The sequence below is a fragment of the Equus quagga genome, chromosome 1, assembly GCF_021613505.1.
Source record: "Equus quagga isolate Etosha38 chromosome 1, UCLA_HA_Equagga_1.0, whole genome shotgun sequence".
NCBI classification, from domain to species: domain Eukaryota; kingdom Metazoa; phylum Chordata; class Mammalia; order Perissodactyla; family Equidae; genus Equus; species Equus quagga.
Genome location: NC_060267.1, coordinates 126,127,278 through 126,152,151, shown reverse-complemented (window position 1 = coordinate 126,152,151; position 24,874 = coordinate 126,127,278). Strand labels below are relative to the sequence as shown.

General features: G+C 39.6%; 1 protein-coding gene across 3 annotated transcripts in view; it reads left to right on the top strand.

The window, feature by feature from the left end:
* Window positions 1-24,874, top strand: part of PTPRG (protein tyrosine phosphatase receptor type G) — a 676,041-nt gene that overhangs the window by 162,988 nt on the left and 488,179 nt on the right. For all 3 annotated transcript variants that reach the window (XM_046663115.1, XM_046663106.1, XM_046663123.1), the window contains exon 2: window positions 8,599-8,703. In XM_046663115.1, the coding sequence (XP_046519071.1) occupies window positions 8,599-8,703 (105 nt within the window). The remainder of the gene's footprint in view (window positions 1-8,598; window positions 8,704-24,874) is intronic.

Below are 24,874 nucleotides of genomic sequence, written 5' to 3'. Positions count from 1 at the left end.
TGAATAATTATACCAAAGCCACAGGATTATCAGAAGAATTACATGAGCCATTGTATTGATGGTACTTTTAATAGTGCCTGAACTTATAGGCAATAATTGAATTAGTAAATAACTTATTATCGGGCCAGGCAATGGTGGCAAACTCAGATGGCCATAGGGATTCAATAGGAAATATAAATGATCAAATGGGACTGGGTAGAGTCATGATTCTTCTCTAAAGAGCTAGTTGATGTTCACATAGCAGCACATTGCTGCTCTTTGGGAACAAAGTCCAGATCTCTCATTAAAAAAATACAGATATTGGGGTTCTCTCCTGGGTTTTCCCATGTTGGCAGTGAATTAAACACACATTCACATGCATACATATACAGTGGGTGAAACAAAACATCTGGAGCGATGGCTGAATTCAGCGTGGTGGCCACTAGTATGCAATCTCCGATTTACATTTGCCAGTTCCATTGATCATTAAGGATTCAAAGAGATGGCACAATTGTAAAATCGGAACTACAGATTTGTGGCAATTGACCTTACCACAATGCTATTCATGACTAATCCTCATTTTCCCAGTACTCTTATAGGATCAAGAGGCATGATTCTTTAGGAACCAAATAGTATTAATATGGATTGGGAGGGTTGGTTGATTTATTTCTATCTGGTGTTATAAAATATTTGAAGCCAGAAGTCTAATTCTTTTTTAGGAGGAGTGAACCATGGTGTTTTTCAGGTTTTCAACACAAATGTATAACGAGCCCCCAAAGAAATCAGTTTTCTAACTGTAACTTTGGACCTGTTGGGAAGTGTGTTTTTATTTCTCAAGTTTTTAAACTATGATATAGTTAATAGCAGAGGGATTGCTCTAATTTTTTTGTCCTTTTTAGTCCTGTCTGATTAAAAATAATAGATTCTACCTTTTAGAATCAGTGTTATTGTAGAGTAACGAAGAGAAGTTCAAGTGTTTTGCTTCTCTCCTGAATCCAGTCATGTTTACAAGTCTGTTTGATGTTTTGTTCCCCTAGGATACTGCATTGCTCTGTGATTCCTCTTTCCCTTGGATTGCCTATGAGTTTTAGTAATCTATTTTACTTAAAAAAAAGTCGTGGTTCTACATTAGGTCTCTATCACTTTAGACGATGAAAAAATATATTTTTTTGTAGTCTGGACAATAAGTGCATTTGAATATGATCAAACAGGTAATCTACTGTAATAGAATCTATTGTATTTGAGGTTAGTTCAGTGTCACAAACAACCTGAGGGAGGATTCGTGATGCAGTAGTTACAAAGGAACGCACTTCTTGATTCTCCTTTTTGGGACATTCCCGAAGTACGTTTTACTACACTTAATTGAAATACGGGCACAAAGGAGATGAGAGGCTGGTGGGAAGCTTTAATTACTTTAACTATAATTTGATACTTTTGCCCATTGTAGACACAAAAAAGATAAAGATTTATTCATTTTAGACTATTGTGTGGCATTTAATGTTCTTAAATGCTCTTTAAAATTTAGAGAAAATTATGCTTGATAGAGATTTTGCCATCCTTGAGGGATCTTTAATTTGTTTGTTGTATGAGCGGTTATTATAGATATAAAGAGCCTGCTTAACTGTTTGTCTGCCATTCTGGAAATATGCATTCTGGATTTGAAAATCTGAGTGCCTGTTACTTATTTTTAGTGGGCTTATTTTTGGCAGTAACTCTGGCAGAGGACTAGGACTGTTTATATGAGAACCATTCATCCATCATCCTCAGGAATTTTCATTCTGGCACTTGGGAACCAGAATTTCTTTGTTCTGATGTTTCAATTTTGGATGGAAGCTGATCAATTCTCCTAGGCTTCTAAGTCCTTTGGAAAGACCTTGAATTGGACATACAGTTAAGTGGAAATACTCTCAAGCGCCACTAAACTATTTTGCTTTGGGTAAGATCTGTGACCATGTTGTAGACGGAACTTTGGGGTGTTCTCATCATAAACTTACTCTGGTTTCACCTCTACATAACCTCTGCCACATAATGACTTTCCCTTGTAGGAGATCATGACATAGCTGGAATCAATTGGACGTTGTTGGTGCAATGTGGTAAGATGAAACAGCAATGTGGAGGAATGCTGTGATTATTTTGAAATGCTTGGTGACCACATGTCTTCCTTTCTTGGTGAGCACTTCAGACTTCCGTTCATTTTCAGATTACACATGCATATGTAAATGAACCACCTTTATCAAAAACAATAAGACGTTAGTTGTACTCTGTAATTTCAGTTCATGCATTTGCAATTTTGGAAGAAATATGTTGTCCATCAATATGTAACTAAGTTTATTTTTATCCCACGTCGATTCAGTGACGTCTCTGACAGTAAAACCTAAGAAAAGACATCTATGTCAAGAACATTATTTGATGTAGTGTATAGAGGAGCTAGTCTCTTTGTATGGAAACGTTCAGCCTTTGAATTAATACAGAAGAGTTAACATAGATTGAAAGTCTTTTTTTTCCCCCCCAAGTCAAATTTCTGGGAAATACTGAGAGGAAGGTTTGCTAAGAATCCTCCTGAAGATACAGTTAAGGCAGATGGGATGCACACCTGCTTTTATATTCCCAGAATAAAAGCATTCATTGTTATAAACTATGGCCACTGGCTCTGGGAAATTAAGTCATGCACATAGGAAACAATGTTCTTGATATTTTCAGTGGTAGGTAACTCTTAGGATATTTTTTTGTGAAAGGATGGGCCTTTGAGTCTGGAAACGTTTTTATCTTTTCTGCTTCAGGCTGGAAATGAGGTAGGCTCGGTAGAAGTTCTGAGAGGTGATACAGTTTATGAAAACTCACTGATGAAAATATCTGTCACTCATTTAGCTCTCTGCATAGCAACCAGCTTGACTTAAGATTCCTCCTGCTGAGTGAGATGTAAGCATCATTGGCTAGTTAACGGTATTGGATTTGAAATCTCCACTTTCATCCTGTCAAAATTGAGAGTTTCAAATTATCTTGGATGTTAGGAGTAGCTGGGTTTTTCTTTCTAAACTCATTTCGTTGTTATACTCTCCAGACACTTGAAGGCTGCCCAAGTTTGTTATTCCTCATGCCCAGATTTGTTAGTCCGGCATGTCTGCGTGCGTGTGTGTGTGTGTGTGTGTGTGTGTGTTGGTTAAACTCACGCTAGAGACGACCTCTTTGAGGAGAATTCTACAACAGTGTGCACTGTTGGGTGTTCTTTATGTCTTCCACACTTGTTACATTGAAGCCGCGTACCTGAGGGTTACTGTAGATATTCAATAAGAACATGGTTGCCTTTTGACCTTGTTCCCAACACAGATATAAATGAATCTTGTTAATTTGCTGTTTTCTGGTTTAACTTGAGGGGTGACTCTGATCTCGAGGATTTGTGAGTTTGTTTTGCAGAAGAAAGAGAACGCCTTCAGGGAGGTTATGATCACCAGATGGCCAGCCCCCAGCAGCCTTGCAAATTTCCCAGGGGCTTACGGGAGTGACCTCTTTGTTTCTGCGAAGCTCCTGCTGCCAAGCCCCTTGTCTCTATAAAAACCCGCTGCTTTTTGCTCTGGTACAGGCAAATTTGAGTGAACCCATGCTCCCACCTTCTCCTCTTGGCCGATTTGAATAAACCTTTCTCCATCTCCAAGCACTGATGTCACAGCATTTATCTTTCTGCTCATCAGGTGCACCAACTTGAAATTAAGAGGTTCGATATCCGGATTACTGCCATCCCAACTCCTTGAAGCATTATGATACCACAAAAAGCCTGCCTGAGCTTTTTGCTGACAGACGACTTCAGCTCCATAAACCATAGTGGGCTTGGTGCTGTAGAACTTGGGAGAATATATGTTTGCATAGCATCAGCTCCTCCCTCTTGTCAGTCACATGATAACCAAGGGCAGATTTATACTTATTGTCTATTCTGAAGAGTGAAACTACATATTTTCATAAGCATACTCCATTTTTAATTGTGTAATTAAGTTGCTGACATAAGCAAGTCTGCAATTTCACATTAAGGTAAGGATCCGTAAAGGCATGCATTTGCATAATTTAATTTTCTGCACAGAAGATACTGAAAATCAATAGCATGATTCATAGCCTTACCATATCATTGCCATGCCACCATTGGTTGGCTGTTTGAGTTTAGCAGAGTGCAAAGAGTATTAAAATTGATTGAATTTGGTTGCTGAGGCTGTATCTTTACATAGGAACTACAGATTATTTCTTTGTACCAATCTCTGCTCCTTGTCATTAAAATGTTAAGTTTCTTAATATACTCAATATACATTGTTTGACTCCTGTTGAAATAATTCTTTAAAAAATCACCTTGTCATGTGATTAAAATACATTTGAAGAGGGGACTTAAAATTTTGTTTTGTTTTTAATGATGCAAATGCCAGTAGTATATGATTATGTTCTTATTTAGGGAAAAAAAATCACACATTCCTGACATAGACGGAATAAAAAGGGTAATTAAATATAGTCATCTTTAATGGATAGTTAATGTGTTAAAATGAAATCTGGTGCCACAGTGATAAAGTCCTTTGCTGCCCTGTTCGTTTGAGTTTCCTCCCTAAAGAACTCAGGATCATTCCTTCCAGTTTTAGATGTTTCCTATTTCTCTTAGGTGGGCAATGACTAGAAAGCGAGGCAGTAGGGGAGAAGGTAGTGCTTTTGCTTGTGGCGTATCTAAAGACACACATATATATGCACACATGCAGACACTCTTGCCCTCCAACACAGACACCATCAGTCTTGCTATTGTTGTTCGATTTATTCATTCATTCATTCACTCACTAATTATTGAACACATACCCTATGCCGAACTCCATCGTGGGTGATGGGTTGAGATCCCTTTAATCTCCAGGGAGCTTAGAGCCCTTCATAGCCATACAGCATGTCCTTCAGAAGCAGGTTTTCCTGCCCATTATTACCTTGCTGTGTACAACCCACGTTGTACTTCAGTACTTTGGGGGCAGAGTTAACCCACCTTCTTTGGGATGGCCCTGCCTCCCTGTTACCTCTTGTCAGTTCGCCTATACAGCAGAACCACACCTCTTACTTTCATCCCAGGTGAACTCCCTTTAGACAGGCAGTTCTGCTGCTCAGCTCAGATCCCTTCCACCACAGTGTGCTGGATATAGATGGCTAGGAAGGTAACTCTTCTTTGGGTATGGATTCCATTACTTTGCAATGTCAGTGGAGGAGCTTCTGATGTTTCCCTCCCTTGTTTCTTGAATTGGGTATATCTTTGTAGATTTGCATTTTCACTAATAGTTTATTGGGCTTCGGGAGCTAACAGGTGTGGAACCCCAAAACCTGCGGCCTCTATCTGGTCTAGTTAAAGACTGATGGAATTATGGTTTACTTCTAAGTACTTGGAGGTTTTCACATTAACCTGATGAAGTTCTGGACTCTTGCTTTGCTTTCCTGGCAGCATGGGTAACACAGCTACCAGCATGGAAGCCACTCCAGTGAGAGATGCTGCTGGCAGCCTTTGTCCTCCTTTGCTTCATCCTGATGTTCTTGAAGGTTCTGGGAAATGAAAAGCACCTCCATTTCAGGAAGGAAAAAGGGGGACTGGTAGAGGAGATGATGATTCTAGACGACATCTTCTGGAAAGGGTATAAATTAATATACTTGAGGATCACCCCATTCCTCTCTACTTTTATACTGGGTTCATTTGTTTGTAAGCTTTCTAGCTAGAAATCTGGTTCAGTTCGGATTTGTTTGTCTAATTCTGAAGTTGACACCAGCCTGGTGTGATTTCTGCAGCAGGCTGTTCATTTCTGCCTGGTCAGCTCTCCAGTATTTAGACTTAGCCTGCCGAGTTACAGGCTGTGAGGGCAAGAGTTGAGAATGTTAGAGGTGAAGGGGACCTCGGGTCTAGCTCAGCAGGGAGGTTGGTGGTTCTTATCTCTGACTTCCAAATGCAATCACCTGGAGAACTTTTTTTTAAAAGTACTGATATCTTGGTCTCACTCCAGACCAATTAAATCTGAATCTCTGGAGGCAGGGTCCAAGGCATAGGTTTTGTTTTTTGTTTGTTTGTTTTGTTTTGCTTTTTGCAGCAGCCAGGGTTGAGAGTCAGAGCTTTGGTCCAATGCATGGAGAAATTGATGAGCAAGTGTTGAAGTGACTCATTTGAAGGTCACCAAGGTCACCTTTAGTGTCATTTGGGGATCTTTTGCATATAGGAGTCAGAAAAGTGAGGTTTGGCAGGTAATTGGTTCATGTAAAGATAAAGCCTTCCATGGGGCTGGTTTCAATTTGGCTTTGTCCTGGCCTTAAATTTTGTCAACAGAATTGATGCATAGATTTTTGCTTCCTCTGGCTTGGTTTTATTTTTGAGTTCCTCTGCTGATCCCCTACTTGACCCTCAACCACGTCCTTGAGACTTCTAGCTCATGTCATAATACCTTCAGGAGGAGAGAAGACTCTCTCTGACTGGCCGATGTCCCTGTTCCCAAACATATCACTGGGGGCCAGGGGCACGGTTTACAGCGATTGACTGGCCTAAGCCAAACAAGGCCCACCCTGGAGCTGACAGGGACGGGGGCAACAGAGGATGGCCATACAGTCTATGACTCATGATTAGGTGGAGTGCAGTATGATGATCACAAAAACAGAGTCTCTGCAACAAATTTCCATAATGTTATCAGGCATTTAAAAAGCACTGTGTGCCCAGTGCTGAGTTAGGTGCTCTGTTCACAGTAACTTGTGTTGTCTTCATAACAATCCTATGAAGTTGGTATTTTTAGCTCCATTTTATAGACAAGGAAACTGAGACTCAACCACCTACCCTACTGGAAGCCACGTATATTATTCCCAAAGTCAAGACACTCTTTTAATCGTTGTCCTGGGACTAAGAAGAAAGATTATTTATGTAATAGTTATATAGAGTAAGCTGGCTCTAGGAAGTATAGTAGAGAGACACATAAAAAAACTTTCCATATTCATAGAAAACAAGTAAGCCAAATAATTATTTATTTAGCCTGCTTTAGTTGAGGAAAAATAGATTAGGAGACTAGGAGATGGAAAATTTTATTTTTGGTTCCTGGAAGCTTAGAATAGTTAACTTCCTGGGGCTCTGAATGGCTCGTCTGCAAAACTGTAGGATGGATTGGATGGTAGGTCCCTAAACCTTCATCAGACTCCAAAAATGGGTAGTAACTTAGATTTTGACTTTCTCATTCAAGACCAATAAGCAGACATAAATGACACCAGATTTACTTTTTAGATGTATGTTTAGACTTGATGAGATTCCCATTACCCTCTAAAGGGCTCATCTCTATGGAATATCTTTGTTCTTTGTTCAAGCATTACTTCTCTTAAAGCCAGTCTTTGCAATTGACGTATAAACATAAAGTGCTTTACATGTTTCCTAATTTTCCTTCATGACTGTTACATTGTCAGCATAGCTAATGCCAACCTGGTGAGATGATTATTATTACTTTGGCTAATTTGGACTAGCGAATGTGTTGTGCTTTCCTGGTGCCGTCTTAATCTTAAATTGAATATACAGTTTCGCTAACTATTTTCTTTGCTTTTTAAAAGCACACTTGACTTTGTTTGGGTGCATTTAAATATTAACATGGACAGCTGGGATGTATTGTTGGTGGCATAATTCCATTTCATTTGGGATTCTGGGCACATGTGATATTTGTCATCGTACACGTCAGTGCATTCAGGTGTGCTCTCACAACAAGAGAAATTTGCATCCATGAAGTGGCGGGGAGGGGAGGACTTTGAACACTTTATCAGGCAGATGGAAGCTCTCCATAATGAGTAGAAGATTGGATTCATTTGGAGTTTTCAAAAAATATTACCATTCAGCAGTGTTTCTTTTTTGAACATTGTTGGCTTGGAAAGTTTCAAGTTTCATCTCCTCAGGTACAAAAGGTGACTATTTGGGGCCCAAAGGATGTGGAGGACTGGTACTAAGCACAGAGAGTCTCCGAGGCTTCAGAGTGTTCTGTGTGTGGATGGCAGAGGCCCAGCTTTGATGCTGGCATGCTTATGTTCGGTTCCCTGATCCACAGTGTGCTTACCTGGGACCTGGGACCAGTTACTTAGTATCTCTGAGCCTTAATTCCTCCATCTCTAAAAGAGAGGGAATGACTCCTTGCTCTGTGAAGATCAAGTAAGGCTAGAGGCCCTTTACACCTAGGACACAGGCTTATATATGTAGTTGGAACCAAAACCACAGGTTCTGGGCCTGCTGGTTAGATGACCTTGGGCAAGTTAAAGTTACTTAATTTCTCAAAGCTTCAGTTTGCTTGTCTATTGAATGGTGCCATTATTGTGACCCTGGTATCTACTGCCTGCTGGTGTTTTGCAGATGAAATAAGATAATGTATATAAAGTGCTTAGTGCACCTCGCTTCTTGGAACGAAGTAAAGGCTCATTGTAAACTATTATTAATAGTAATAGTAATCATGGTTGTCTCTCTAGCTTCTCCTAGAGTTGTTTTCCTGCAAAATCAGCAAGTTCTTTTCAGTTATTCCCAGGGTTTGTGCTTCTAGGAAGTCACCCAGCTGTGTGCATTTGCCACCCTTCCTGTGTCCAGTGGGGTGATGACTTTGTCTCACTGTGGCTCTCCCTCTCTTCCAGCGTTGACAGAAGGCTACGTCGGGGCCCTGCATGAAAACAGACACGGCAGCTCAGCGCAGATCCGCAGGCGCAAGGCTTCAGGCGACCCGTACTGGGCCTACTCAGGTACGTGGGCTTGTCCTGACCAGGATCACGCAGGCCCGTTAACATCCCATTAAACTCACCCAAAGCCACGTTTAATCACTTTCACGCCTGACTTATGTTTGTTCAAGCCTTTTGGAGTTCACTAAAAGTTGAAATATTCAAGCCTGTTTTTCCTCAAGGTTATAAGTACCTTAATTTATCTCTCCCACCTGTTTTCTCAACCTGTTTTTTCCCCTCAATTTGCATTTATTTCTGAACTTTACTTCTTAATGAGTTATTGTACCGAACTTATAATTTTCCAAAAGACACAGCCTTTTCTTTTCTGTGTTTTCAGTGGCTGTGATTTCAGAGAGCAGAAAATATAAGGCTAGTCTTGAGCTGCTAAATGTCTGTGAAGTATTATAAAGCTTCGCATATCAAAATGATCTGTGATGCTTTAATCCAAGAAATGCAACTTTTTTTCAAGTCACATCTTCTTAGTTGAATGTATTTAAGCTCTCTATAGTATTTTGCAGTTCTTTTCACTTTTATTATTTTATTTATTTATTTGTTTGTTTGTTTGCTGAGGAATATTAGCCCTGAGCTAATATCTCTGCCAGTCTTCCTTCACTTTCTTATATGTGGGTTGCCACAAAGGGATGGCTGACAAATGGTGTAGGTCTGTGCCTGGGCTATGAATCCTCGAACCCAAGCAGCCAAAGCATAATGTGCCAAACTTAACCATTATGCCATGGGGCTGGCCCTCCCCACCCTTTTTTTTTTTGAGGAGGATTAGCCCTGAGCTAACATCTGCTGCCAACCCTCCTCTTTTTGCTGAGGAAGACTGGCCCTGAGCTAACATCCCTGCCCTTTCTCTACTTTATTTCTGGGATGCTGGCTACAGCGTGGCTTGGCAAGCGGTGTATAGATCTGCACCGGGGATCTGAACCCCAGGCCACCAAAGTGGAACAAGTGAACTTAACCGCTGTGCCACCAGGTGGCCCCCCCATTTTTTTTTTTTAGTTATAGCCTTGGAGCCAGAGAAGAGAGAGAACATTGTCATGACTATGTTAAATATTCCATTGGAAATGATTTTCATACATTTTAAGGGAAAACAAAATGAAGACCTATAGGAACATACAGACCTTTCTGGTTTGTGCTTCTGACAATTACTAAAAATATCATAGGTGAATTGTTATTTCTAAAAGAGATTTTGATGCTCAAAAATATATGGAAAATGCAGGTAATTAAGGAGGAACGGTTAAGGAAGATAGGCCAGCTTGGAGATTACTCTGGCGCTGAATAATTCAAATTCTTTGTATGAAAGGGCTTGGAGGCATGCAGTATTAGTCTTAATAATAAATCTGTGTATTATGCAATGTTTTTGCATATAGAACTGAAAGGTTTTCATAATGATACTCTGGTTTTAAATCCTGAATTTCCACCTGCAAATCCTGTTAAATTTATGTCAGTGTAGAATTTATAGGCCTGATCTTTAATTACACATTATCTATTGGCTTTTTGCATCCTTTTGTCTACTGATAAATCTCCTGCCCCTACAGGGAGAACAGCCTATCTGTTTTGTTTTGCAAGGAACAGATAGTGATTCTGAAGTCTTCCATCACACCCAGTTCCTTGTGATTAGAATTATCTAATTAGAGCCTTTTTGTCACCATTTCTGATAAATGAAGGAAATTGGGAGATGAAGGCCAAAATTACATATATATAGCTTCTTTTCAAGAAACCCAAAGAAAATTTATCATTTTGTACTCTCTGGCTTCGAAATTGGTTAGGAAGGGGATAAAGTGGCCTGCTATTCACAGTTCATCAATTTAGAATAATAATGCCGTTAGTCAGGAAACTGGAAGTTATGTCCCCTCAGCGTCTCCAATTGCAAATGGCTGTGAAGGAATGAACAGCCTGAAACTTCTCCCATTACTTAGTTAAGAATGGACATAAGTGGTGCCTTCTTTGGGATGGGGCAATTGTTGACATCCTCAACTCTGGTGGATCTAATGAGTCTCTATTTTGTGTCTCTGGAATGCATTGTCTCTGGATTTGGGACCTGCCTCTATGGGTAGAGGGCTAATAGTTCATCTTCAGGAGTTTGTTATGCTTTTCTGTCAAGATCCGGAGAGTAAATATCTTAGGCTTTGCGGGGCTTATGGTCTCTGTTGCAGCTACGCAACTCTGCCATCGTCCTGCAAAAGCAGCCAGAGATAATACTGGACAGGCTGGCTGTGTTCCAATAAAAATTTATTGATGAACACCGAAATTTGAATTTTATGTAATTTTCATGTGTCAGGAAATCTTATACTTCTTTTTTATTTTTTTCCCTCAACCATTTAGAAATACAGAAACCATTCTTACTTTGAAGGCTGTACTAAAATAGGTGGCCAGTTGGATTGGGTCCACAGGCTATAGTTTGTCAACTCTTGTTCTAGTTGATTGTTTTCTAGAATCTGGATAGGGCAGTTACAGGACGAGTGGACTGGTTTGAAAGAATCAGTGAAGTCACTTGCTGGGCGTAATGGAGAAAATAAAAGTAAAAAAAGAAGAAAACAAGTGGAGAGGTACCAACTAATCGTATATAGTCTTCATATTTTAAACAGTTCTTCCTGAAAATTCCACGGTGTCAGTGGTTGCTTCACACCGCAGGGGTGGAATATCGGTTCTCATGTCAAGAAGACTTGGGTCCGTCAGAGACACTCCTTAGCATTTGGCAAATAGACAAATAAAGGGCAGGAAAGAGGAAGAGTCATTGCCTCATACTTTAGGCACTTCAGACCAGGACCTTAAAACAAGTTTTGGACTATTAGCTGTAGGTATATACGTCCAGGTATAAAGGTTGCTTGAAAAGTGGGACTGCCAAAAAAAAGCCTCATCCTTTCCTGAGGGACATGTTTTGTAAATGTAGCAAAGGTGAAGCGGCCATTTCTGAAACACTGGTTTAACGGTCCAGATTTTACTCTCATGCCTCGAAGTCACAGATCTCTCTTTGTTCCTCCTAAGATAATGCCATTGGTGCTTTGTTGATGTGGTGTGTAAGAATGTTCAAGTTATACACGTAGATTATGGTTCAAATGTAAGTTTTATCTCTTAACATCTCTGTGATGTTGGGAGGGCATTTAATTGCTTGGAGCCTCAGTTTCCCCACCTTTGAAACAGGAAACTTCCCTCATAGAGTTGTTATGGGGATGAAATGAGATGATATGTGTGAAAAATTTAACAAATCCCTGGCATAAAGTACCTGATATTACTTCTTGTGATTGTTTTCACACTTGTTTTTGACACTATTATTACTTTTGCTGCTATCGATATGTTGTTATTGGAATTCCCAGTGGGTAGCTATGACTGATTACTAGCTAATACTGAGAGCTGAGCAAGCTAAATTCTATCAGCTATAATTCTCAAGAATTGACCATTTGGGATTTGGGAATAAGGGTTAAGCAAACTATCCTCAAGTTCAGGGGTTGGCAAAGCAACCACTGCCTGTTTTTGTGAGTAAAGTTTTATTGGAACACAACCATGCCCATTCCTTCGGGTATTGTTGATGGCCCCTTTCATGCGACAACTGCAGAGTTGAGTAGTTGCTACATAGCCCTTTGACCAAAGAGCCTAGAGTATTATTCTCTGGCCCTTGACAGAAAAGATTTGCCAACTCCTGCTCACAGTGATACAGCCTGTTTTTGAGCAGATGTTAGCCTGACTTATAAACAGAACCGTTCAGAGGTTTGGAACATGTCTTTTTTTTTTTTTTTGGCTTTGCGTTTCTTTTGAGCTAGAATATCCTCAGCAAGTGTTCTAGTTAGCATTCATAGTGATTCTGGTGGTCCTGCTTTTGGAAAGGACTTGAGAGGAACAAAGATGAGGGAGTGGCAAGCGCTGCAGGAGCTGGATTGGGGAGATGAGTGGGTGTTGGCGGTTCTGGGGCCCCCTGGGGTACTGTGTCCTGCTCATTAGGTTGCCTTCGTGTGGGTGGGGTTTGGTGAATGGTGCTGATCCCATTATTCCTGTAGCCTCCCACCCCAGTCACTTGAGGAGAGTTGCATAAGCATTTGAGCTGTGGATAGCTTGTTTTCAGGATATTGTCATGATAATTATTCATTAATATTAGTGTAACGTTTCACTTTAGGACTAGCCGAGTTATTTCAGTTTCACTGCATGACCTTGGATAATACATACATCCTATTTATATTTGAAATGTTAAAAAACTTTACTTCTGTAGGCTTATCAAGTAATGCCTTTGTGAACACCTGCAGCTTTAGCATAGAGGATTGTTTATTGAGGAGCCTGGGGATACATGTTTTAGTCTCATTGTGATCATCAGAAGATTGGTTATCTCTCTGGTTCTTAATTATGTCCACTGTAAAAAGAGGAGTTCAGTGTGAAAATATCATGCATAAGACATATGAAGTGAAACACAAAGGTAGCTTTTTCTTTCTTTCTTTTTTTGTGGTGAGGAAGATTGGCCCTGAGCTAACATCTGTTGCCAAGCTTCCTCTTTTTTTTTTCCCCTCTTCAAAGCCCCAGTACATTGTAAGTCATTCTATTTCTTCTATGTGGGATGTCATTCTGTTTCTTCTTGTGGGATGCCACCACAGCAGGGCTTAATGAGTGCTGTGTAGGTCTGCGCCCAGGATTCGAACTGGGGAACCCTGGACCTCTGAAGCAGAGTGTGCGAATTTAATGATTCAGCCATGGGGCTGGCCCTTAGATAATTATATTCTTAACTGTTCATAATAGCAAAGTAAATTGCTTTATGTCTTATGTCTTTGGATTTATTTTCTTTATACTAAGATAGGGAAAAAAGGGGGAAGACCTCTTTATGTATTTCATGCAGAACTACATTGAAAAAAACCACAATAGTTTAAATAGGAGAATCTCATTGGAAATATTAAAACAATCTCCTTTCTGTTCGTTTTACTCGGCTAAGATACAGATAGTTTTCTGTGTTACTTGAGGTGATGACAGCTCATGAATTTTGGAGTTTTCCCAGAACTTCTGTAATTATTACACAAAAAGTAATACATGCTAGGTAGGTCATTGTTGCTGGAAAGGGAAATGACTAACAAATCTGGAGCAAGTTCAAGTGTAGATTTGGGGCATTTTTATAAAGCTATCTGTTTGCTCTTCTCCCCATCAAAGACTTGGAGAAAACCAGGTTGTGGTTTCTCCTTCACCTCTTTTTTACTTATCCTGTTTGGTTTTCTGCATTTTTTAATAATCTATATCTCATGTTCCTTCTGTGTAGAAAGATTCTGTGAGTCAATACAAGGGGGACATTCTCATCATTAGAGGAATGCAAAACTGAGACATGCAGTGACCAAAATTCCATGCAAGAAGTGTCTGGTGTTGCTCTGGGTGAAGGTCAAGCAGCATTATGCTGATAGTCATTCCTGCCAGGGCCTGGAAATTGTGGGAGGAGATAGATAGCCAAGGTCCTTTCTGATTGTCCTGGGGTTTGATGACTTGTTCAGCTGTAAAATGGAGAAAAAAGGACACACTTTGCAAGATGGTTTTGAGGATTAGAGGTAATATATGTAATCACCTAGTGTAATTCTTGGCCTCTACTCTGGAGTGGAATAGGTATTACCCATTTAACTCTTAATTACATGCCATCCCACTCCACTATTCATCCAAACATCTTGTTTTATAAGACGTGTGTGTGTAGGTGTCTGTGTCATTCCCCAGCTTGATAAATGTATCATGCTTGAGGACGAGGATTACAGCTCACAATTCCTTGTTTTTCCTGCTGTGTGCCAGAGTATCTCATTTTGTGCATATTTGCTGCATATTTTTCAAGTAGGTGGATGGATGGATGGGTAAATGAACTCGTGCCAGAGTCTGTGCGTGGGAACTCACTAACAAGATCCTGCCCTGAAATTCAGATAGATTAGTGAGTGATTTACAAAAGCTTTCACCGTTGGATCCTTTTAAGTAATGAGCTCCCCTGGTGAACTTAAGATATAATTAAATTCCTAAAATAACATTTCCATGCCTGCTTTAAACAATGTTTATACAGGGCAGGGCAAAATATACATGCCTGCAGAAGTCTGCTTTTGTCATTAGAAGAATGGAAGGCACTGTAGACCCTCAAAGTTTGATGTTAATATTGTTGTGTTATTTGCCCCTCTCCTACTGCCTCCTGTGAAGTCTCTTAAGGGAATTATTTCCCCAGAGACATTCCCTTGGCATAGAGACCTTCTGATCTGATGGAACCACACTGTTGAGGGGGAAACCCCCTTGAGAACCATTCTCCCAAGTCCCAGCTCAAAGGCACCTCCCCCTTGGTGCTTAGACTGACCCCTCTCTTCCTTAACTCATCAGTCTCCCCTTTATTATTTTTACAGTTAATTTCTATGTTATCTATAGCTCTCTATTAATCTGCTTACAGTTTGTAAGCAGAAATTATCTATTCTTTCAGCACACTTACTAATTGCTTACTGTATGTCAGGTGTTGTGCTATAATGGGAGGGGCCCGAGAGGCCCCTCAGAACTGCTGCTGCCAGATCCCAGCCATTAAAGATGGGCAGGTGTTTGCCAGGACATGCAAAGGCCTTGAGGCATGAAATGATCTGGCAGTGACTGGGGAACTGGAAGCAGCTCAGTAGGTCGAGAGCATATGGTAGGGTGGAGAAAATTAAGGGAATAATACAGAGCTTAGAGTTGGACCGTGAAGAGTCTTAACAGATTTCTCCTAGAACATCTTTCTGAAGATGACAGGGCATCACTAGAGGGTTTCATGGTGGAAATGGACTAGGTTGGTTTCATGTTTGAGTAAGACCACTTGTTGTAGGGGTAAGGATAGATCAGTGGGAGAAGAGGGCAGGGTGAAAATGATGAGATTCTATCATCAGGGATTGGAGGTATATGAGGAAAGAGCCATGGGAATTCATTACCATTAGGACGTGGAAGAGAAAGCAAAACGAATTGTGTAGGATGATCCCCAGAATGATTGAAGACGGCATTGCATTTAATTAAGAGGAGTAAATGAGGAGTGGTGGGTTGGTTGTAAAAATGAAAAATTTGGACTTGAACCTGTTAAGAGGTGGTGTAGTGTTTTGTTGATATTTCTTACACCCTTTAAAGTTTATGCTCTTCGAGCAGACAGCTTTGTCTGTAATTAATCTTTGTGTCTCCTTGTTCCTACTTAAAGGTTTTGGAATAGGAGGGCCTCAAGGTTGGGAACACATTGTGGAACAAACTGTTTCTTCTTATAGGTACTCTTTTTTCTTTTACACTTGATCTGTGATTACAAGGATAGGTAGGGTGAGAAAAAACACATATGGTCACACACTAATCAGGAATTTATGTATGAAAGAGAAAAACGTGTTGCCGTATGCTTAAGATACCTTGAGCATTTTTCAATACTTGGCCAAGTTTGGCTTTTTCCCCCTCCACTGTTTGAAAGAAATTGTTCTCACATCTTAGAGATGTCTTCGTTTTCTTTTTTCTTTTTTTTTTAACTTTTTCAAATTCTTGCCGCCTGAGTTCTAGTTTCTTGGCAACTGCTCTCTGTAGATGGTTTTACAAGGGTTTATAAAGTTAATAGATGCTACTGTATGTTATAAGAGGACATCAATAAATTTCTCAGGGTTCTTGTGACCCTTGGAAAAGCATGTTAGGAAAATGCAAGATTGTTCAGTGCTGGGCTGGTATCAAGTGATATATATCATTGATAATTTCAATGGTTGCTGTGATGGGACGTTTAAACTGTGGGTAAATGGAAGGCTGAGAGTTTGGGTTTTAAATTGGCTCAGAAGGTAGTTGGGTGATGGAGCCTTTTTGAAGGGCTCTTTGGCAATATCTGTGAAAATGTGAAATATTGATAGTCTTTGATCCAGCACTTCCACTTCTAGGAATTTGTCTTTCAGAAATACTTGTCGACATCCCCGAAGTGGCATTGTGTTTAGTAGCTTAAGTAACCATCAATAGGGACTTAAGTAATTATAGGACATTCTTATGATGAAATGCTTACTAAACATCTACCAAAATGAAATAGGTTGAGCTACACGATATGTTAAAATAATATGGTAATAAGGTCCCATTAATGAATAGAGCTGAGAAGTTTGGAGACTATAGACGACAGTTAATTGTCGTTATCATTGAGAAATGGGAGACATTGTCTTCTTTACGTTTATATTTCTACATTTAATATCCTATAGAATTATATCTAGAATATTTCAATTTCTTATACCAGTAAATTCATAGTATTTCCTAAAGTAATCCTTTTATTTTAGAATGGATGGCTGAATTGTATTGAATTTAGGCAGTCTTCTTTGTAGCAATTTTGAGGGGAGAGAAAGAAAAGAAAGACTAAAAGTAAGCCAGAGGAAAGCAAAAGCCTTGTTGTCTCTTTAATTGGCTATATCTAAATTTTTTAGGTGAAACACTTTCACTGGCATTTCAAATTTTATAAAATGCTGATATGAACCATGCAGAAATTAATGAACTAATATTGACTCAGTTTGAAAATGAACATCAAGATTTATTGAGTCAAGCGGTAAATATTGACCCAGGCAGAGAAAAGGTCAATATTTGCTTTGATATAACATAAATCCTAATATTCAGTAATCTATAAATTTAGTGGGTCTACAGAAGGCATACAGAGAGTTATCTATGAGTATATATTTTTCATATCTGTGATGGATCAAAGTCAGACATCTTTTTTCCTGGTCATAAAGTTGAAAGGATGATATTGTCTCCTTTGAAACTAGCTTCTTGGGGACAGGGGTGGGGAGAGTGTGGGTCTGTGGAGGGACATGATTAATTTAAAGTTTCAAAGGAAAAATACACCTAGCTCATACGTGCTTAATAATTGGAGAGCAATGATTTGCATATGCTGTGTGATTTACTTAAAGCCTTCTTGTCTTCCTTTCTAACATAACAAAATGTACTCTTTATGTCTGATTTGGTTCATAAAACCCACTCTCTGACTATATAAAACAGGGGCACATTCTCTCTTTCCAGTTGGATATTGTTATGCTATATTATGTGGAATTTTTTTGGGCAAATAAAATATCATTGATATATATCATGCTAAACAACACTGTATTGGCCTTTCCCTTGTTGCAATTATTAAGTTGAACTGCAGTCTTACTCCTTATCTCATTTTCTTTTCTCTTGGTGAGGTGGGTCTGGTAGCCATATAAAAGTAAGGGAGAGCTGTTTCACTGGATTGTGAACTTTTAGTATTGCCAACACGTAGCTGGAGTAAGTGTCTAATATGTGCTTAAAGATTGAATTTTCTCTGTTTAAATGCAGAACGGAACTCAGTTCACAAGGTTAAGTGTAATCTTGTATCTGAGCAAAAGTCTCCTGTCCTATATCGTCCTGTTGTGGTCAGTCCACCGTGTGTTCTTCCGCTCTGATGACAGTGGGAAGTGGAGATGTTAGTCTTCAGTGGTTTGTTAAGGGATCCTGAAATGATCCTCACCTCCATCTCTCAGCTGGTAGTCTCCCATGACCCTATTTAAGATCAATAACATTAAGGGTAGTATATCTTCTTGGTTGTCTTTCTTGCTCTTAAAATTTAACCTGTCCTCTGTTTCGTTTATATTAAACTCCATTTTCTATCATGTAACTAAGACCTTGTTTGGGTTAAAAGCAAAGCAGTGGTATGTATATAACATAGAACCTTTCCTGCTTGAGAAGTGCTTTCTAGTAACTTTAGGACTTTTCCTTAATAATACTGTAGTGTATAATAAATAATGTTTTCTCTGAGTGTAGTCACTTTTCTTGAGTTGTTTTATCAAGTAGAAACTCACAGTTTGCTGCTAATAGGTCTTTAACACTTCCGTCACTTGCAAGTATCTCTTTTTAGCAGAGACAGGTCTTGCCCAGAGCCTTCAGCTGGGAAAGTATTTTAGAATTTGATCTTGTGGCTTTCATCATTTCCTGGTACCCTTCATATCTGGCGGGCCATGTTAGTTTTCCATTTTGGTGTGTTAAGTTTCCCATTAATTATATATGTATTTATAAAAAGTTTAAAGAAAAGCAAGTTTAAACAAAAATTTTAACTCGGTAGTTGTCCAGTTGGCATCCTAATATGGCAAAATAAGTCTTCTTTTCGAGGAGATATTATCATCATCTTGGAAGGATTAAAGCCTTTTCTATGCCACACGATCAACGTATATCTGTGATGTGAAAATATAAAGGGTATAGAATTTTCTTGAATTGGCTTAAAAATTATGGAAAATACTTAGTGTCTTAATTTTAAAAAGTGTGGCTCATTTTATGTCCTGATTCTGGTACAGCCATATAGATTATTAAAAATCTTTAAATGCACATTGGCCCAAGCCCCCTGGGTTTCTCCTCTGTCATTTCTTTGGCTACTCCTTCTCCTGTATTGGGACCTTTTCAGGATCCTCCACCACCCATTGTTAGCCGTTAATTCCGTCTGATTTGTTAAATGTTTTAAATATCATTCCCTCCTTATCATGATGGAGGGAATTTCAGAGTTGAGAGGGTGGACTATGACAGTATTTTAGGGTGTGTATTCTGCTTTGCAGCCCACTTACTGAGTTTAGTTGACCTTGAGATCTTCCCTGGGCTTGAGAAGCCACTTGATCCAGATTTCCTGTTTATGTTGATGCACAGTCTCTCAGTTTGAAGGCCATTCACTGGAAGGAAAACAAGCTCCTTCTTGAAGCTACATGAAAATTTGCTGTTCCCAAAGGTACCGTTTATTGCTCTGCCCCAATTATTGTTGGCCTCTCTCCCTCCTGGAACCCGTCTTTCTCTGTCCCACCCTTCCCCTAGTTCCAAGTGTCAGGACAGTGTTCTTCCTTTTAGCAGGGTGTGCATGCCATTAGTACATTTGGTATTGATTGGTCGTTGAGAAATTTTAGCAGGAAAATGACATATGAGCCTCTGCTAGGCTGTTTGACTAATATCAGTGAAGATGAGAAAAACCATTTACAGCAGTGTGTTTCTGCTTCTGGGGCTCACTGTGATAATGGGAGGTATTTTCTTCTTACTGTTGTGAAGTCCACAGTCCACGCTCTTCTCTTGGGGAGTGATTTTGACACTTTTTGAAGGTCCTGTGGCTTTTACATTCTTACACCACTTCCTAATGAGCCATCTTATAACATCCTTTTCGAGTAAAGATTGCCCTTTCTCTCACCATCCACTAGGGTGTGAAAAGGAAGTTTCAACACCTACGGCCAATTGGATTGCATACCCACTGTGCCAGAAAAAACTAGTCAAGGTTTGCTTCCCTTTGTCATATGAGTACTACTGGCTGGCAATATTACCAGGATGTTTCTCCCAAATTCAAACATTGTCTTAAGTGGAAAGCATTAGATGCTTTCTTTTCTTCCTGAAAAACTTGCATGTGCTCCAAGTGTACCAGCTTCTGGAATCCAGGAAGGCCCCATGTTGAACCCCCTTCCCTTTGGTGGTCTTGGGAAGCTGTGCTCTTGTAGTGCCTAAGCATTATTTTTGCCGAAGTTCTGTATCTTTGGCTAAATAAATCAGGGACTTACAATGAGTGAGGGGTGTGTGTGTGTGTGTGCGTGCGTGTGCGTGTGTCTTCCTCTCGCTAGTCTTCAATTCAGTTGGTCTTTCACTGAGAAGGCAATTATCAAACACTGACCATGTGGCATGCTCAGTTCTAGGTATTAGGGCTACAACACAGAACAAAACAAGCAAAATTCCATTCCTACCTGGTGCAGACTGACAGTGAAGCATACACAAAATAATATGAAATCTCATCAAATAATTCTATGGGGAAGAAGTAAAGTATGGAGAGTGATGAGGAGGGAGGGGAGTGAGGGGCTATTTTAGAAGGGAAAGCCAGAGAAGGCCTCTCTGATGAGGTCATACTTGATGAGAGACCTGAATATATTGAGGGACTGAGCCCTGTGGATATGTGGGGCAAGCATTTCTGGCAGAGGAAAGAGAGGAGACGATGGAACTCTGGTTAAATGATGTACCTACAAATCACTCTGCTGCTTTTAGTGGGTCTCGTTCTAGAACCTTGATTGGCCCAGGATGCTGTTCAGTGTTTTACCATGCACAGAACAGCCTTCATAGCAAAGAATTGTCTGGCCCAAACGTCAATAGTCTAAAGCTTGAGAGACCCTGTGCTAGAGGCTCACCAGAGTTCATTGTTTTTGTGCAGTCTGTCGCCACGATGCTGTGACAATTCCACCTTTCTAGCCAGTCGTTGATCCAGATCCTTTCCTGCACAGGTATTCTATGGCAAGAACACAGTAGACTGTGTTGTGCAGGGTCGCTGAGATATTACAGAACCAAGTCGGTGTCATGATGTTCAGGCCTCTTTGGGGATTGGAGAGTAGAAATGGAAAGCTTCGCAAGTTGACCATTCCAGGAGTCTGTGCATGAAATCATAAAGGAATGAATCACACTCTGGTCGTGGTGAAAAGTCCACCTCTCATGTCATGGGGAGGCGATGAGTGATAGTCAAGCCACAGTAAAGAGGTGGTGAGCTTGCTTTTATTGTTATTGTTTTATTTTTGAGGTCCCTGGTGACTACTTCTTGTGTCAACCCTTTCATCTAAGAGGCCGTTAGGAAATAATATCGGTCTTAGTATTGCTAACTGTGAAGGACCCTCCAGAATAGCTGATCATGTCACTGCAGCACCATGAGAAAATTTACAGTTACCTAGTAGGGACCTCGATGAGTTACTTCAAAGCTGGGCAGGGCATAGCACACTTAAGTGATTACTTTTAACAAAGCAAGTGGAAAGGAAAATAGAGCTATGAATGGCGACTGACGGGTCATCATGACCCAGCTTTTTGTCACATGTCAGCAGCTTAATATTTGATACGAATGATGTAAATGTTGTAATAATGTCCACAGATTCCTCCCAGAATGGATTCCTCGCTTTCTGTGTATGGATTAAACAAAAATTACATTGTGGGGGTATAAATACGTGTATATTTATCTACACATGTTGCTGTGCCCTTAACTCTCCACAGAGCAGATGGTTATTATGTGCTTGCTCTGTCCACAGCCCTCTTGTACATGTTTAGATAAAAAGACAGATTCATGTGGTTCCTGCCTCCAGGCCCGGGGAGCTCAAAGTCTCTTTCCTCTTTCTCTTTTTAAAATGAAATTTCACGATCGGTGATAGTCAGTGAATTTGAAGGTTAAATATACCAAGATCTAATATATTTATCCTGATACTCTTATTGTAGGTCTACTGAGGGTTTGAAAAAGTATAAGATCGTGCGTATGCCAGGCTGGCCCAGAAATATTCTTTCTTTAAATTGGAATGATAACATCTTACCAAAGTATTGACATATCCATTTAAATTGTGTTCAGACGTGTGTTATTCAAGCGTCCTCAGTCCCTACAGTTTGGAGCTAAACTTCAGATGCCTGTTGATGGCGAAGGTCATGTGGGAAGCACTTTTCTCCCCAAAGAAATGTTGGAATTATCGTACCATCGTTTTCCTCCCCTGGATTTGTTTCTCACATCCCAGACTAATTCCAAAGGACTTTCTTCCATCATTGCTGTTGACAAGAGACTTTATTTTTGGACTATTTTTTTCTTTTAAGTTTTTTCTCTTTGATTATGAGCCTGACATTTCTGATTGATGCCACGTTTTCCGGGTTCCCATCTATATATAAAAGGAGTAGATTTGAGATTTCAAATCTCTGTAGTGGAAATTCAGGCTGCATTAGAAAAAGGAAAGTATGTTCCTATCACAAATGTATTAATGCTATTGTTATATTAAAATGTTTTCCTAATTAAAAATGCTTGTTATAAAACAGCTATTCATTACTAAAATATATTATTTACAATAGGATTGCCACACTCCAGTGTTTTTAATAAGTATTTTTTTTCGTAGTAAGAAAGGTACACCATACTCTTTTACTTTATTTTCTTTTGGTTTCTTCAAATATATAATTTCACTGTAGTAAATAATTTTTCCTAATTTTCCTCATGAAGACAAGCCCAAAATGCGTAGATGCTCATTTAAGTAATTTGTCTGCGGGTAGCTCCGGCTGAGTGCTGCCCTTTGTAGAATATCTTTTACAGGATAGTAAGAGCATTCTTTCCTATTAATTGCTCGACATTCAGATGTTTTAAGTTATTTTAATAAATTACGTACAGCTGTAGTATACAAGGTGGGAGATACGCTTTCAGGGTTCAAGGACACTTCAGCAGGTTGTAGAATTCTTAAAATACAAGTTCAGATAAAGATTTGACACTTGATTTTGAGCTCTCATTACAGAACAGAATAGATTTATGCATTGGGAGGACAGGAGATATAATAATTAGAAATATATTAATTGATTTCAGATTTTTGTCAGTAAAATACTCGTCATAAATACAGCTATTAGGATCCATGTTTATGGTCTTGGAATTTGATTGAGAGAGAGAGTTATTCATCAAAAAAGCCACTAGTGCCACCATTCATCACAACGAATTGTGAATTTATATCTCTGTAACTCATAGGTGTGATGTATGTCTTTTTTTGGTAGGAACATTTACTACAGGAATTAATTTTAGACACTGGGAAACTTTTACAGCCATTTTAACTGTTAGTTACCTAAAGGTTTAAATAATTTTACTGATTTCGTGGCATCAGCCTCTGGGAGTAGAGTTTCTAAGAGTGAACTAAGAGAATGTGATCAGCACGGAATTGGTCAAGTGTCTCTGTGTTTACTTCTACCTGAGTCTCAATGTAAGAAGACCTTGGCAAAGGGCTAAGTAAAACTGGTTGCTCAGCTTTGGAGCATTGTCCAAAAGGCTGTGCCTGGAACACTCCTTCCTTAGCTGTTGATAGGCTTTGTATGGCAGGAGTGGCCAAGAAAGATTGAAAAGTGTTTAGGTAAACAGAGTAATACAGGTTTCTTTACTGCAGGACTTCTCAGAGCCTTTAGTATTCCACTCTTAATAAAGAGTTGGATACTTCACCTTCACTGTGCACTCATACACTGCATTGGGGAGGGAGGGGTAAAGAAGAGAGATGTGTGTGGGAGAGTGTGGGTAGGAGATTGGTTCTCATGAGCTAGATCAGTGTCTCTGTCGTCGTCATTTCCAGACAGCCTTAAGAGGGCTATCTTGGTGTTATGGGGTTGGTTACAGGGAAATTTCAGTCCGAAAGGATGAATTTCACATGATTCACACATCGACTATGAAGTTAGATGCAGAGATATGCTAGATTAAAAGGAAAAACCGTGCCAGTGTACATCAGACATATTTTCCTCTTTCTTCCTTACTTGTTGGAAATGAAGCATTTATGTATGAAAGAATTCCTTGGGGGATGAAATGCCATTTAGTTTAATGTGATGAAAATACCATAGTATTCAAATCACCATAAATGAAAATATTTACTAGAAATCACTGCATTCAAATTTATGGACATGTGTTTTGTATAATACCTTCCTTAAGACGGTGGTGATGTGTGGGAGTGTGGGACGGTTTTATTTCATGTTGAATTTGGGAATAATAGAATTGTCACCAACAAATGGTTAGATGAAAGGAATAAACCCCTTAAGAACTGAATTTGCGATAAAGAGGAATTAAAGATTTTCCTCAAGCCAGACTACACGTGATGGGCCTTAGAAGTGAAAGTACTGGGGAAGATTAAGTTTGGAAATTAAATTTTTAGAGGGAAGAGGGATAGAACTGGGATTTGGGGAGTCTGGAGAGAGAAAGAAAAATGGTGACGTGATTTCCTCATTGTTCTTTTGATCTTCTCAACTGTGAAGAGTAACACATGCCCTAATTGGGACAATCAAATATATTTCTAGACATTGCCACATGTCCACTTGTGGGGGGCTCTTGGTTCAGAATCACTGCTGTAGAGCATGTAAGACATAATGATGGGCAGCAAGGTATATAATAGCGTAGAATTATTCCGTGGTCAAGTTGGCCATGATGTTTGACCTGACAAATTTATTTAGGTAATTGTCAAAGGTTCCTTAGTGCAAGTGGGCGATTTTAAGTGTTTATTTGTTTGTTTGTTTTTTAACCATTTGTTATAACAAAGGTGATGGCATGGATTTTATTTGCCTTTGATTTGTGCCGTGTCAGCCTGGAAAGCATGGATGAAAGACTGTAGCTCAGACTGAAGATGAAGAACAGTGAGGCGTTGCCTAGTTAGTGGGATATATGTTTGCCCCTGATCTGCACAATTCACTGTTTAAGGTTAATATTTGGTGATGAATGATTGGCTGTTTTTAGACATTGTCTCCCTTAGAAGGATTATAGCCATAGGCTTCATCTCAC